Source organism: Ahaetulla prasina, chromosome 2 (assembly GCF_028640845.1).
Source record: "Ahaetulla prasina isolate Xishuangbanna chromosome 2, ASM2864084v1, whole genome shotgun sequence".
Lineage (NCBI taxonomy): Eukaryota > Metazoa > Chordata > Lepidosauria > Squamata > Colubridae > Ahaetulla > Ahaetulla prasina.
In genome coordinates, this window is record NC_080540.1 from 280,065,286 (window position 1) to 280,080,038 (window position 14,753).

Consider the following 14,753-nt stretch of genomic DNA (forward strand, 5'->3'; position numbering starts at 1 on the left):
CTAGTTTAATGAAAAGAAGGACTAGGGGAAACATGATAGCAGTGTTCCAATATCTCAGGGGTTGCCACAAAGAAGAGGGAGTCAAGCTATTCTCCAAAGCACCTGCGGGCAGGACAAGAAGCAATGGGTGGAAACTAATCAAGGAGAGAAGCAACTTAGAACTAAGGAGAAATTTCCTGTCAGTTGGAACAATTAATCAGAGGAACAACTTGCCTGCAGAAGTTGTGAATGCTCCAATACTGGAAATTTTTAAGAAGATGTTGGATAACCATTTGTCTCAAATGGTGTAGAGTTTCTGCCTGGGCAGGGGGTTGGACTAGAAGACCTCCAAGGTCCCTTCCAACTCTATTATTATAATTATAATTATTATTATTATTATAGATCTGTATGGTAAACATTTTTAAGTCAGCATTTCTCTGTCTTGGCCAATTGAAGATATCCCAGAAGTCCCCGCCCAGCATGCTTCTTCAAGCAGCCAGTTCCACATATCTGCAAGTGACCAAGGCTGAGAAGCATAGCTTTAAGTTATGAAACTTATATGGAGCTGCAGGTTATGTAAACACACAATACCATTCTGGTGGCAGGAAATGCTGAGAGATGGAGCTCACCACTCTAATGGGTATCAACCAAAGAAAACTCAAGTTAGAGTTCACTCTTTAACTTTCCTACAGCTTATTTAATTAAATGTTTATAATTCAGTTGACAGCATTCCGTTAGAGTGGATTTTAATAACTAATATCAACAGAAACTACTTAAGGAAAACTATGAGGCACAACTGCTTCCCCTCACCCCAAAGTGTAGATAAATCACTAGATTTTTACAAGGTGATGGAATAAAATTAAACCAAGGAGGATGCCATCTTTTTTTGTTCAAAAAGTTTTTATTGGTCAAAAAAGGTTTATACAAATACATATCAGGTATGGTAAATTTTCATTTTTCTTATGCAAGATAAGAATTTTGCTCAAATTTTTAACACATACAACAGCCATATGGCAAGCAGGTGACACGAAGTAGCTAAGTTTACAAATCTTACATACGCAATAAAGAAGGGTCAAGAATAAACAGAATATCATACAAAAGAGAATAAGGAAAACCAACACAATACCAAATATCTTTATCACTTCCTAGTTTTGGATCTCAGAACTCTGGGTTCAGCCTGACCCAACTCCAGGGCGCAACAGCGGCAGCCGCCTCGCCCCATGGTCTATAACCTCCCTTCTTCAATTCCTGGGTCATCTGATTCCAGGAGGGCTTTGTGTTCCTCCACGTAGGCCGTAGCCTCCATAATTGTACTAATTTTTTCGTAATGCCCTCCCGGAAAATCATCAATCCCTCTGGCATCAGCCATCTGAAGCCTACTCCTTCTGGTACAATTTGCTTGACAAAAAGTAATATTTCTTTCTCATTTCACGTACCTGTCTGGGAATCTGCCTCAGAATGGCTATCTCCCTGCCCCTATAAGTCAGTGCCCCACTCCTATGTTTTCTAAGAATTTCATCTCTCGTCTCTCTTCTCACAAATTTGACATGAACCTCTCTGGGAACTGCATGCGTGCGTGCATATTGTGAATTAACTCTATAAACTCGATCCACATCCCAATTCATGAAATCAACACCTCTCCCAAGAAATTCTCCCAACAATTTAGTCACAACATCTCTCAAATCTTCTTGGTCCACTTCTTCCAAATTTTGAAACCTAAGGAAATAAGACATTTTATCCATCTGTGGTCCAAGCACAGCATTGCCTGTCGTCTCCTCTCTTTCTGCACTGCCGCATCCCACCCTCCAGACCTTCCACTTTCTGCTTGTTTTCTGCTGAGACTTGTTGAGTATCCTTTAAATCCTTTTGGATAGTCACAATTTCTGCTCGTATTTCCTTTTGGCCTCTTTGCAAATCATCCAGTTTCTTGTCCATATTGGATAACTTTTCCAGAATTCTCTCCATCTCTCCAGCAGTTGGTCTCTGACCTTTTGCCATTTAAAAAAAAAAAAATTCAAAATCCTCAGGCAAGCACAGTATCCTTGTAATTTCCTCCGGATCCACCAGGGGGCACTCACAGGAGCAACGAGTCCAGAGTACAGTTAGTCAACCAGGAAGCCGAAGGGAAGTGATGTCATCAAGATTCTCATAGTGAAGGCGGAAGCTGGACGCCACCACTGTTCCCCAGAGGGAGGGGGGGCCTCAAACCCTCCCAAGGAGGATGCCATCTTGATGCCAGGACAAAAAGACATTTTATAACTAGTGGATTCATCTGAAATTGGTTTTTGTTAAATCTCCACATGGTGAGCTCACACTGGGCGGGCTGTAGAGGACACCTCAACAGATCTCAGCAATTGTTCTTATATGCTGAGTTCTCAAGCCCAAATTTTACTCTGACTTCATTGCTGTTTTCTCATCTAGACGCCTGAGGATCAATTTCTCTATATATTTTTTTATTTTTTTTATTTTACATTTATATCCCGCCCTTCTCCGAAGACTCAGGGCGGCTTACAGTGTATAAGGCAATAGTCTCATTCTATTTGTATATTTACAAAGTCAACTTATTGCCCCCCCAACAATCTGGGTCCTCATTTTACCTACCTTATAAAGGATGGAAGGCTGAGTCAACCTTGGGCCTGGTGGGACTTGAACCTGCAGTAATTGCAGGCTATTGTGTTCTAATAACAGGCTCCTTACAGCCTGAGCTATTCCGGCCCCTACAAAATTTCTGTATTGCTCACTTTTCCCAACATAGCCAAAAGGGAATACAGAACCAAAACAATCAAAAAACAAAATTGTATATATTAGGAACTTACTTATTTGTTAGTGTTCTATATTCTCCTATTTTAGTTGCTAAATCAATGATTTGCTCAACCACCTCCCAGCAAATTTCGTAATGCTTCTTATAGCGAGCCTCAGCTCTTTCAGCAGCAAGTTTTGCATGCAGTTGTTTTTCTCTAAGGGCCTGTTCTGCAAGTTCAATTTTTTCTTGTTTTGCAAGAGCCTAAAAGGAGATGGGGAAAAAAATGGTCAATTTCCTCAAATTGATAAGACAAGAAGTAAAATGTAGCACCAAAGCTCATTATCTAAACCTTGCGGTCATTATTTTTTATTATTATTATTATTTACATCTATATCCCGCCCTTCTCCGAAGACTCAGGGCGGCTTACAGTGTGTAAGGCAATAGTCTCATTCTATTTGTATATTTACAAAGTCAACTTATTGCCCCCCCAACAATCTGGTTCCTCATTTTACCTACCTTATAAAGGATGGAAGGCTGAGTCAACCTTGAGCCTGGTGGGATTAGAACCTGCAGTAATTGCAGGCAGCTGTATTTTAATAACAGGCTATCTTACAGCCTGAGCCACCACGGCCCTTTATAAATTATAAATAAATAATAAAATAAAATAAAATAAATAAATTCTTATATAAATGGCCTTGTGAAGGAATGTCAGCTTGAGAAGTCAAGGATTTAGGGACCAGCAATACTTTTTCTTAGGATCATGCAAAAGTTGAAAAAGGATTCCGGGAAAGGATATCAATGTTTTAAAGAAGGTGAACACATACTCTGTTTGTGCCCCACTGTGTTTTTGGAATTAGAATTAAAGCACTGCACCGCTCTAGCAAAAAATATTGGTTCAGAAATAGATTATATCAGCTGCAGATTAAACACTGATTGATTTAATATCCACCTGAACACCTGTAGCATTTGAGTAAACATTGGAACATCTTCAGAATCTAATGATATCAGTGTCAAAATGAGGGTTGCAACATGAGCTTCGCTCCTTATACATATGTGTATTACATCATGGTGCACATAAAAAGGGCACTGAGAATACATTGCATATCCATTTTTTCATTTGCTGCTCAACCCACACCTGCCATGGATACCCACTATAAGCATTTATTTTGCTTACTTAATAGCTATGTATGATGCAAGACAGATCCCCAGCAGTAGATCCCTTTAAGAAACCTGCCAGGCACTACCATTTCTGTTTTGTAACAGCAAGGAAAGTAATCAGTGCAATCCATCAGATCTACATGAACATACAAGAATCTGGAGAAGGGGGAAATACCATCAAATTTGTATCTTGCAAAGCAAAGTATGAACTATTTTCATCCTCTGAAAGGACTGGACCAGGCAAGCCTCAAAATGTTCTTTGACTGGACTTTCATCCACTAATCATCTCCCTTTCACAAAACACATTGTTCAACCAGTGTGTTAACCCATTTATTCCACTGTTACTAAAGTTAGAATTCTGCTAATTACATCAGGTGGCAGAAGAACATGATGATCAGTCAACTGTTATTCTGTTAATTCTTTGATTTGAGCGCCTCAAGTATACAATAGATGGAAGAACCTAAATGAAGACACAACCTTCCGATTCTATAGCTTCCTATAAGTCTCTCTGGCACACAAGAGAATTGTGGCCTCTAGTGGATGTTCCTATCATTTCAAAATAAAGTTCTGGTGGCTTCAAAAAGACCATTTATATAGGATTGCACTGTATTACAACTACATAGAGGTAGTCCTCTACTTACAACAGTTCATTTAGTGACTGTTCAAAATTACAATGGCATTGAAAAAAGTGACTTTTGATTTTTCAGTTACGACTTTTGTAGCAGCCCCATGAACATGTGATCAAAATTCAGATGCTTGGCAATTTTCATCATGTGATCAAAATTCCAATGCTTGGCATACTTATCACGGTTGCTGTGTCCCAAGGTCATGTGATTATCATTTGCAACCTTCTGACAGGCAAAATCAATTAAATGACACCAGATTCACTTAACAACCATGTTACTAACAGTTCATATTTATGACGATTGCAGTGTCCTGGGCCATGTGATCAGCTTTTTCAACCTATTGGCAAGCAAAATGAATGGAGAAGCCAGATTCACTTAACAACCATGTTACTAACTTATTGACTGCAGTGATTCACTTAACAACTGTGGCAAGAAAGGTCACGGGGCAAAGTTCACTTAATGAATGTCTCACTCAACAACAGAAATTTTGGGCTCAATTGTAGTCATAAATCGAGGACTACCTTTATGTGGAAGTGCATTTTTGGTGAACACTGTCGATCAAATCTTTCAACCTGTTTTGAAGGATGAAAAAGCTAACTTTTTTCAGAAGAATGGAAGAATAGCACATGCTTCACAGACACTGTCCAGCAATCTTCTCGTACTACTTATATTTCATTCCTTGAGCTACTTTTGCAGCCCTGGTTCAGTAGTTTTAATATAGACACAGGCATATTGAAAATCTGATGCTGAGATTCAGCTCCTGGGAATAAGCTTGACTGAATTCAAAAAGCAATAAGTTTGCTCCTCCACCCCTCCCCACACCTCTGCAAATGATGGGTTTCTTGAGGCTATTGACCAATAATGGACCCCACATTTCTTCAACAGAAGTCCATGCATGCTAGAGATATTTAAAAATCAAAAAATAAAACTATTAGGGTTTAGAGAAAGACCTCAACTTACAACTGTTTGAAGTTTTTATGGACCCAAATTTGAAGTTCTGAAGGTTGCCTGCCCGGGGTCACATGACTGAACTTTGGGTGCTTGGCAACATGGCCACATGTATAGCCATTTGCAATGTCCCATGTTCACATAATTACATTCTCTGATGGTTTTGCCACTTAGGGAGGGAAATGTCTTTTCTGAAGAAGCTTCTTGGATGTCTTCAAAGAAAAAACGGGAAATCTAGTTATCTCTGGAAAAAGTACTTTTGGGACAACCATGACCTGGATGACTGAGAATCTCCATAGACATTTAGGGAGGAAAATGCAAAAGAGAAAAATACAGTAACAAAAAAGACGATAATGAATATCTACCTCTTCCCTATCAAGAGCTTCTTGAAATTCTTTGAGGCGTCTTTCCTCAAACTGCTTTTCTCTGTAAATTCTGTTTTGCCACAGGACTTCTTTCTCATGCCTCACATGCATAAGTTGAACAGCTATTCTCCGCTCTTGCTGGGACTGTCTCATAAGTCGGTTGATAAGCTGCTCTTCTCTATAGGCCTCCTAAAATAATAAAGAAATCAATAATAGCGATGTAATGTACAGCTTTTGCTAGAAACTGAGAGACCACGAGTGTAGTCCCACTTCAGGCACAAAGCCTGCTGGTTGGTCATTTTCTCGGTTCTATCAGTTCTATCAGTTCAAGTGATTTTTTGGGAATAAACTCAATTCAACTGAAAGGAGTTTACTTTCAGGTAAGCATGAAACAAGTTGCATAGTATCATCAATTGACCTCTTGTGGGCTTAATTAGCTTTAGTTTATTTCAAAGACTTGTGGATAAAGAACCATGCGGCCCGCATGGTTTTGTGCAGATACCTTTGTGCACAAGCATCACCTCTCCTGTGGGAGCTGCATTGGTTGCCGATTTGCTTCCAGGGGAAATTCAAGGTGCTAGTTGTCACCTTTAAAGTTCTTCACGGCTTGGGACCAGGTTATCTGAAGGACCGTCTCTTGCCAGTTATATCTACCTGACCCATCAGAGTGGGGAGGCAGGGAATCTTGTGGGTCCCATCCCTGAGGGAGAAAAAGAGCCTTCTCCGTGGTGGCCCCCTCTCTCTGGAAATCATTCCCCAGAGATTAGAATGGCCCTCACTCTAACACTCTTCCGGAAGGTGCTGAAGACCTGGTTCTTCCAGCAGGCCTGGGGAACCCAAAGTGGGATGGAGCCCATTAAATAGCTTGTTTGAGGTGCTGTCGCTGGGGTGGGGGGCGATTTTAGTATATTAATTTATTATACGACTTCTTTTATTAGTTTTATTGTTTTTATATGGAGTTTTATATTCTGTAAGCTGCCTTGAGTGGCCATATGCAAATAGGAGGCAATATAAATTCAACAAATAAATAATAAATACATACATACATACATAAATGTATTGCTAAAGGTACTAGTAAAAATGGATGATTGGCCATCAGCAATTCTTAGTCTCAACAGTCCTGATGCACTTATAAAACCAGGGTTTCACTTATCAAGATGCTGTATTTTTAAATTTGAAGAATTTGACCTATCTTTCAATTTTATTTTTTTTTCAGTTCCAGACTTTATACTTTTCATATTATGCTAGTTTTTAAAAATCTACCACTATGCTTAACATTAAAGTCTGATCCAAAAGACAAAAAATGTGCTTATTATTTTCACTAGTAAAGGTACAATTTACTTCATACTCCAAATGGGTTTCATAATAGCTTTTACTTTTCATGTCTTTTCAAACTGGTTAATTCACAACAGTACCAATGCCTCATCTAAAAAAATCAGAAGGCAGCGTATCTAACTCACTTCTTGTGTTTCATGAGCTATGAGTTGCTCCCTTAACATCTTTCTCCTTCTCTTCTCCCGTTGTTCTCGAGCAAAGGTATCCTCCTCAAGACGTTTCTGAATTTTCCTAATATATTCATCATCTGAGTAGGTGTTCAGTAGGTCAGTAATGACTGGTTTTGCCGTAGCTAGTTCTTCCTTTATTGCATTCATCATGCTAAGAAAATAATACGGGGGCATCTGGTGTTAACAGGCTTTACACAAAGAATTAAAGAAATGGCTTCTTATCTGTTGCTTTATATTGTATTATATTATTATTACTATTATATATATTTTCTTTTATATTTTATATTATACTAGAATTTTCACAACACCATCAACGCACATACAAATAGACCTCGACTTACATCTGTAACTGAGTCTGGCAATTACAGTCACTACATTGTAACAGTCATAAAGCAGGTAACCACATGACCAGACCCATTTTTATGAACTTTTCTACAACAGTTGTTAAGCGAACCCATTATTCACTATGATTTTTGTGGGAAACCAGAAGTAAAGACCAATTTCTGGCAAAAATATAAATTGTAGCCATTTGTCTGCCAAATGCTGCAAATGGCCATTGTTTTGGCTATGTACCCAAAATGCAGTCAAATGATCTTGGCGGGAGGACAGCCTCAGAACTATAGAAACTGGTTGTACATACTTTTTTGGGTGGGCAGGTCTTTTATAACTTCGACCAATCGCTAAGTGACTGGTCATAAGTCAAGGACTACCTATATATACTTCAAAGAATCAAAGAATAGGATGGCTTTGGAATCCTTTTTCCATTTTGTTTTTGCAGATAACCTGGCTACTTCCTGAACAGAAGATAATCCTATGCATTCTTCACTATCCTGTTTTATATCCTTCCCACAGCTATCACTGGCTCTCACCAAAAAAAAAAAAATACCCCTGCCTATAACTAAAACTAGTTTCCATGGCAACGATCAAGCAATGAAGCCCCAATCTGGATTAAGATTTGATGACTTAATTCCTTTAACCCCATAATCTCATGGTCGTAATTTGGATTATCCCCTTATCTATAGCAGTGCTGGGGAAAAGATCTGATGGAGGATAGGAAACAAAAGAAAAACAGTAAAAAGAGAAACAACTTGTGTGTCCCAAAGTAGTCTTTTGAGCTCTACTTTTGAGAGCTCTGTGGACTCCTTCCTTTCAACAGTCTTCTCTTTTCTGTGCCAAACTGAGGATAACAAGTTAAATATCACCAGACTTCTCTTCTATTAAGACTGCATATTTTGGCAGAGATCTTATGAACTGTACTTTTGGGATCAACATATCTGTAAAAACAAAACTGTCAGGCCATATTATCTATAAGTAGAGTCATGGGATAAGAATGAAACTACTAACAATGTCCCCAACATCATTTCTTCCCTGTGCACTGTGTACTTTGTAGTATTAAGTGACCCAGAGTGATTTATGATTTTCCATAATCTAGTTATTGAAGTCAATTCTCTCCAAAATGTTAACTGAAATGTTATGGCCTCCTCTTCACCCCCATGAGACAATCAGCATTTCTCCAGAAGCAATTTATGGCTTCTTCTACAGTTGTCCAAGTTTTGTTGTGCCAAAATAATACTAATAAGGACAGGATTTATATTGCATTAAAGATGGCTGGGCGAGGCCAAGTTATTGGTATTAAAATAGCTGATGAATGAAGTATATACTGACATTTCAACTGCCTGGAAAAATATGAAATATCCCCAGTGAAAAATAAAATTACGGATGGTAGCATATCTATCCAGCAGCTTTATGTCAGTACAGTAGTACCACCTGCGTGATTGAAACAAAAGCTTATTAATAGGATGTTAGGCAAATGGAAGTGTTGTGGCCTGCCAGCTGCCAACGGAGCTGGCAGCAAACTCAGACAATGAGGAGGTTGGGGAGGGACTTGGGCCAGTTCTGGAGTCTGGGGAAAGCTCTGATGGATGCTCCGTGTTGGACGCAGAGATAGACCCAGGACCGTCCGACATTTCCCAGCCACTGGAGAGGCAGCTGCCTTCGGAGGCTGATATGAGTGAGGAGGAGGAACAGCTGGGGCCTGTTCCAGATGCACGTATGTGCAGAGCAGTTAGGAGAGGGGAACAACGGAGGACAAGGAGTCGACTTGGGAAGCAAAGCACACGTGGACGCTGAATGGCTGGGGAATAAATAGAAGGAAAGGGGAGTGATTGTCGTAGGAGACAACAGTTTGTCTTTCTGAAGATTGTGCTCATCGTGTTTCGTGCCACAAAGACTGCTTGCCATAGCCTTTAGGTTGGGAGCTCACAGCCTTACAATTATAGCAAGGAACTGATAAGGTCTGTTACTGCAGTTAACTCTTTGAAGAACTCTTTAACTCTTTGCCTGGATTTTTTGGTGGGTGAATGCAATTAATTCACAAGAGGTAAATAAAAAGGGGTTTTTCTTGACAAGGAGTCTGTTTCTTGTTTCTGCTAAGGCTGGGTCAGAACAGGAAGGGTGTTTCTATTTCCACAGTCCAGCAGAAAAACAGAGCAAAATTTACTAGAAGTAGTAACCTCACCTCTCTGTGAGTTTGGCAGGTACAACAGCCTCTTTCCTCATTTGTTTTTCGAAGTTCCTAATTTCAGTGTATGTGGTCTAGAAAAAAGTAAGCATATTTTAATTCATTTCCTTCTGTTTAATTCCTTATTGCATCCCATTACAAATTAACAGGATGTTCAAAGCACAAATGCACTGCGCCATGGGATTTCCACTGTTCAAGGTGTTTGCTAAACAAAAATATGGGGTTGTGCCAGTAAACTTAGTAAAGTACATCAGAGCTTCATTAAGTTATGTCATCCATGCGCTGAATAAGTCTGACAGTATTGCAAACTTTTAAGTGGTTAGATGAGAACCAAGGAAAAGATTTCTGTAAATACATTGGTTTAATTTGTATTGCACTAATTAATTACTATTCATGTTTAAGGAAACAAGTGAAATAAGCAAATAAAACAATAGCTACATAAACAAATGGAACAATGAACAACAATGATTAACTGAAATATATTTAATTATTAAGAGTTTACAATATCTGGCCACCTCTTGTTCCTGAACAGAAAGATTCAAGAACTTGAGATGTTTACCACTTTCCCCCCACACCAGAAGTGTCCATTGGGGAGATTACAAAAAGCAAGATGGTGGTTGCAGTTGCATGACTTAAGCGCCAGCTATTTTTATATGCTCACTTTTATACTACATATACTGACATTTTTGCTTCCAAGAGCAGCTTTTCTCCCTAACAATGCAGTGACAGCAGGGCAAGCAGGAACACAACAGTTCCAGATAAGAATATCCATACATTATCTCAACGAGATCTCACTAAAACAAGCGAATACAATAGAAGATGGTATGTTCACCCAAGTAATATGAGTTCTGCCATATATATAGCATTGAAAAATCAGAGGACTATGTTTGTTCTGCTATCTTAGGAACAGTGCATTTTATCCTCAAAACATTTCTGAAGGAAATGGAAAGGGAAAGGAAAGATAGCAGGTTTGCATTGGATTTTAACATGGCAGTATAATAAATTCTAACAAACTTTTTCAGTCTATGTGCAACTTCTAGATCTTCACGGGGCAAAATTATTAATGTGGCACTGCTGAACAGGGATACATTTTTGGAAGTATATGTTTGTTGTTTGGGATTAAGTGGTATTAAGCAACAAAATGAGTGCCTCTGCAATGTTTAAGGTTTATTTTGCCTCCAAATCTATCCAACTCCCCAAAAAAGTCTGAAAAATTTATCCCTGATGATTCTAAGGACCATAAATAGAACGGTGAGGGGTCTATGTGGCCTGCTGATTAGTTACCCATAAAATATATGGAGCCATTACTTTTAGCAATCACTGTGTTTCTTTAAAGTGACTCTATATAAGGATTGCTCAGCTAAATTCTGAAAAAACACCTTTCTCTATATTTATATTTACTCCTATCTAACTGAAGGGATATGTATGGGCTATGAATGTTCCTTCCTCTGAATATTTATTATGAAGAAAAAGGGGTGAATTTCCAACTCTGAGTCTAATGATCCGAATTCGTTATATATAGCTTCTACAGCATTCCCCCACCCTCCCATTTGCACCTAATTGCAGTACAAAGTCCTTATGATGATGCTTTATTTCATTCCCACCTATACGTGAGCCATTGTAAAGTGTCCTTATCTGCTCACTGTTAAAATATTATTTTCCCATTAAATACTGAACAAACTCTAACAGTTTTATGTGGGTGTAGTTTAAGAGGCTTAATAGATCATTCTGCGGGGTTGCAATGGGGTGATTTGCGGAGAGTGAAATTTACTCAACTCCTGTTGTTATTTTAGCAGGCAGGGGCATTCTCTTTTCCCTTGAACTCTTGAATACTGTAATCTGAGGCCAAGTTCTTTGGCAGTGGGAAAATCAGGTTCTTTCAGATCAGCTGATCCCCTATAGCTGCCAGGTCTCTAAGCCTAACCCTAGAACCAGATGATCTTGATTCTTCCCTGGTCCCATTGCCATTCTCACATCAAGGAGAGAGATTGCTGGATGAATTCCTGCTAGCAGGTGGCATTTAGGGGAGGAGAAGGAAACAAAGCTAGGGCAAACTATCCAGTCTTGTTTTTAATATACCTTGAACATCATAAATAATGATAGCACCTGTTCCCAGCATAATGCCTTTGGCATGATAGGGATATCCATTGAGCAGAACAAATGATATACCAGTATATTCTTCCATTGACTTAAGAACTGATGGAAGGTGTTTTAATTTGATTCTCAGGAAGAATATCTGGTTATCTATTTCACTGTTAATAGCATTGTTTTGAAGATTCTTTTCCATGTATATGGTGGTATCTGAAGGCAGGAGGCCTTCAAAACAGGAAAAACAGCATTTGTGGCAACACAATGGAAGCCCTGCCCTTTTATACATGTGTACAATGTCAACACATACAAAACTGCCATCATTCCTGTTTAACTCCCTCTGCAGATGCTACTTAATACAGGAGTTTATCAGACACCATTATTATTAACAAAGTATAATGCTGCACAATGAAATACTTGTGTTTAAAAATGAATACATTTACATTAAGATACAAGATAATCAAAATATGCTGCTGCTTGCTCATTCTTTAAATGACTATAAAACCCCATAACTTACTTCTGCTTCCTTCTTCTTCTTCTGCAGTTTTTGGTCTTCAATCACTTTGTCCGTATGCTGTAGAAAAGGTTTTGGAATCTGGATAACTGCTGCTTGAATCTTGGCCATGATTTCATTCTGCCTGCGTTTTTCTGCAATTTTCTAAATATTCAAAGGGAAAGACAGTAAGTTGTTTTAAATTGGTTGCTGAATAAAACTTAATCACATAGAAGCATTTTTTTAAAATCCTTTCTTGCTCCTATAATGATATGCATCTTCCTCAATTTTGGGTCCTCTCCCAGAGGACTGGGAATTTGAGAGTTCTGTGCAGTCCTAGTTATTCCTAGCACTGCACTCTTCTGGATAGAGATATTGATCCTGGGATCTATTGGAGCCACTCTCACAGCTTAGGAGTCATAGTCCCGAATGCTCCTATCATTACTGGGACCACTTTGGCCTTTACTTCCCACATTCTCTCTAATTCTTCCCTTAGGTCCTGGTATTTCTCCAGCTTCTCCTACTACTTCTTCCAGATGTTGCTGTCACTTGGCACTGCTACATCTATCATCATTATTGTCTCTGGTCCATGTCTACTACCACAATGTCTTATTGACTGGACAATACCTGCTGTCTGCTGGATCTGGAAATACCACAGGATCTCAGCCCTCCTGTTCTCCAGTACCTTCTGTGGGATCTCCCATCTGGACTTGAGGGGTCTAGGCCATAGACAATGCCAATGTTCCTGTACACAATGCCAGCTACTTGGAGACTATGCCATCTTCGGTGCTGCACAGAGTTATACTGCCACAAATAAACCCAGTGCATAATTTGTGGGACCTCCCAGACAGCCAACTCCTGCTCAAAGAGCAAGTGACAATCATATCTGGGATGCCTTTGCACAGCTTCATATTGTGCATTCATATTGGTTCATATTGTCTCTCTTCCTGGACAGGGAGGCTCTGATCAGTCACTCATGTGCATAACTGTTATATGTGAAGACATCCAGTTCCTCCCATAATCAGTGATAGTTTAAAGTGTATCTGGGGTATCTCTTGATGCATAAATCTATGTGCATGTTAACTCAAAATAATCAAGTGTTTTATGTAACTATTTCTGATTGTAATTTGTGTAACGTCCCATATTCTCTGGTAGATAATACAATTTCCTCTGCTTTTAATGGCATAGAATACAATCTTAACCCAAAGGTGCTTTTTCAAAAGGCAATTGGACTTTCTTTGTTTTTGCTTGAAGATGTTTTGCTTTTCATTCAAAGAAGCTTTTTAAGTTCAGAAATGATTCAGAAGATTCTTGACTGAGAAGCAAAAGTCTTTAAGCAAAAACAAAGAAAGTCCAGGTGCCTTTTGATAAAATATTTTTGGGACAACCATGACTGACAATAGACAATACAATCTTAACTACCGTATTTTTTGGAGTATAAGATGCACCCAGATTTCCCCCCCAAAATGAGGGTGAAAATCTGGGTGCATCTTATACTCGGAATGTAGCCCCGCCCAGCTTCTCAAATGGAGGTTTCAGAGGCTGAAAAAAGCACCAGAAACGGAGCTTAGAAAAAAAGCCCCAAACAGAGCTTCAGAGGCTTTTTTTCTGAAGTTCTGTTTTGGAGGCTTTCAGAGGCAGAAAAAAGTTTTTTCTGAAACAGACTTTCAGGGGCAGGAAAAAAAAGCAAAAAAAAAAAGCAAAGCACAGAGCTTACAACCAAGGAAACTGTTGCTAAAATTTCACCTCTACGAACAGCTGATTGGGGGTATTCCGGGAGGTCAATCTACCTGCAAATCAGTTTTTTTCTTATTTTCCTCCCCAACAACTAAGGTGTGTTTTGTACTCCAAAAAATACCGTACCTTTTTTCTGAAGTCTATCTATACACCACTCCCCCCCCCAGGTCCTTCAGACACGTAAAAGCTGAAAGTCTAGAAAGTCCAATCACCCAAGCAATATTTAAAAGAATTCTGAGACATGTTGTTCTGCCACGTCTAAAAGGGCATGAGAGTAATGGAAGTTAAGCTGTAAAGACCAATTTACTAATACACCTGGCCTCTGATTAAGTACAAAGCAGGGAATAAAGATATTGTGTAGCTGAGTCAGAGAAAGAAATCAACGCTCACCCTTTCAAGTTCTTCAGCCTTTTTTTCCTCCTGGATCTGTTTGGCTTGCTGTTGCTTCACAAAGTGCATGCCAGCTATCTTACTTTCCAAGATCTTGGCTTTGTTTTGAAAGCTGTCTGAAATTTGTTGGAGTGAGAGGTCTGCCTGGCGGGGTACTAATGTTTTGAGTCTCTGAAATAAAATGAGACAGATATATACAT

General features: G+C 39.1%; 2 protein-coding genes across 3 annotated transcripts in view; one reads left to right on the forward strand and one right to left on the reverse strand.

The window, feature by feature from the left end:
* Nucleotides 1–14,753, reverse strand: part of SPEF2 (sperm flagellar 2) — an 82,279-nt gene that overhangs the window by 58,792 nt on the left and 8,734 nt on the right. For both annotated transcript variants that reach the window (XM_058170139.1, XM_058170140.1), the window contains exons 4-9: nt 14,554–14,724; nt 12,451–12,591; nt 9,843–9,919; nt 7,280–7,475; nt 5,820–6,008; nt 2,796–2,983 (exon numbers count right to left, since the gene is read on the reverse strand). In XM_058170139.1, coding sequence (XP_058026122.1) covers nt 2,796–2,983; nt 5,820–6,008; nt 7,280–7,475; nt 9,843–9,919; nt 12,451–12,591; nt 14,554–14,724 — 962 coding nt within the window. The remainder of the gene's footprint in view (nt 1–2,795; nt 2,984–5,819; nt 6,009–7,279; nt 7,476–9,842; nt 9,920–12,450; nt 12,592–14,553; nt 14,725–14,753) is intronic.
* The window catches only part of PRLR (prolactin receptor), a 262,479-nt gene that overhangs the window by 41,949 nt on the left and 205,777 nt on the right, over nt 1–14,753 (forward strand). The gene's annotated exons all lie outside the window — the stretch shown is intronic.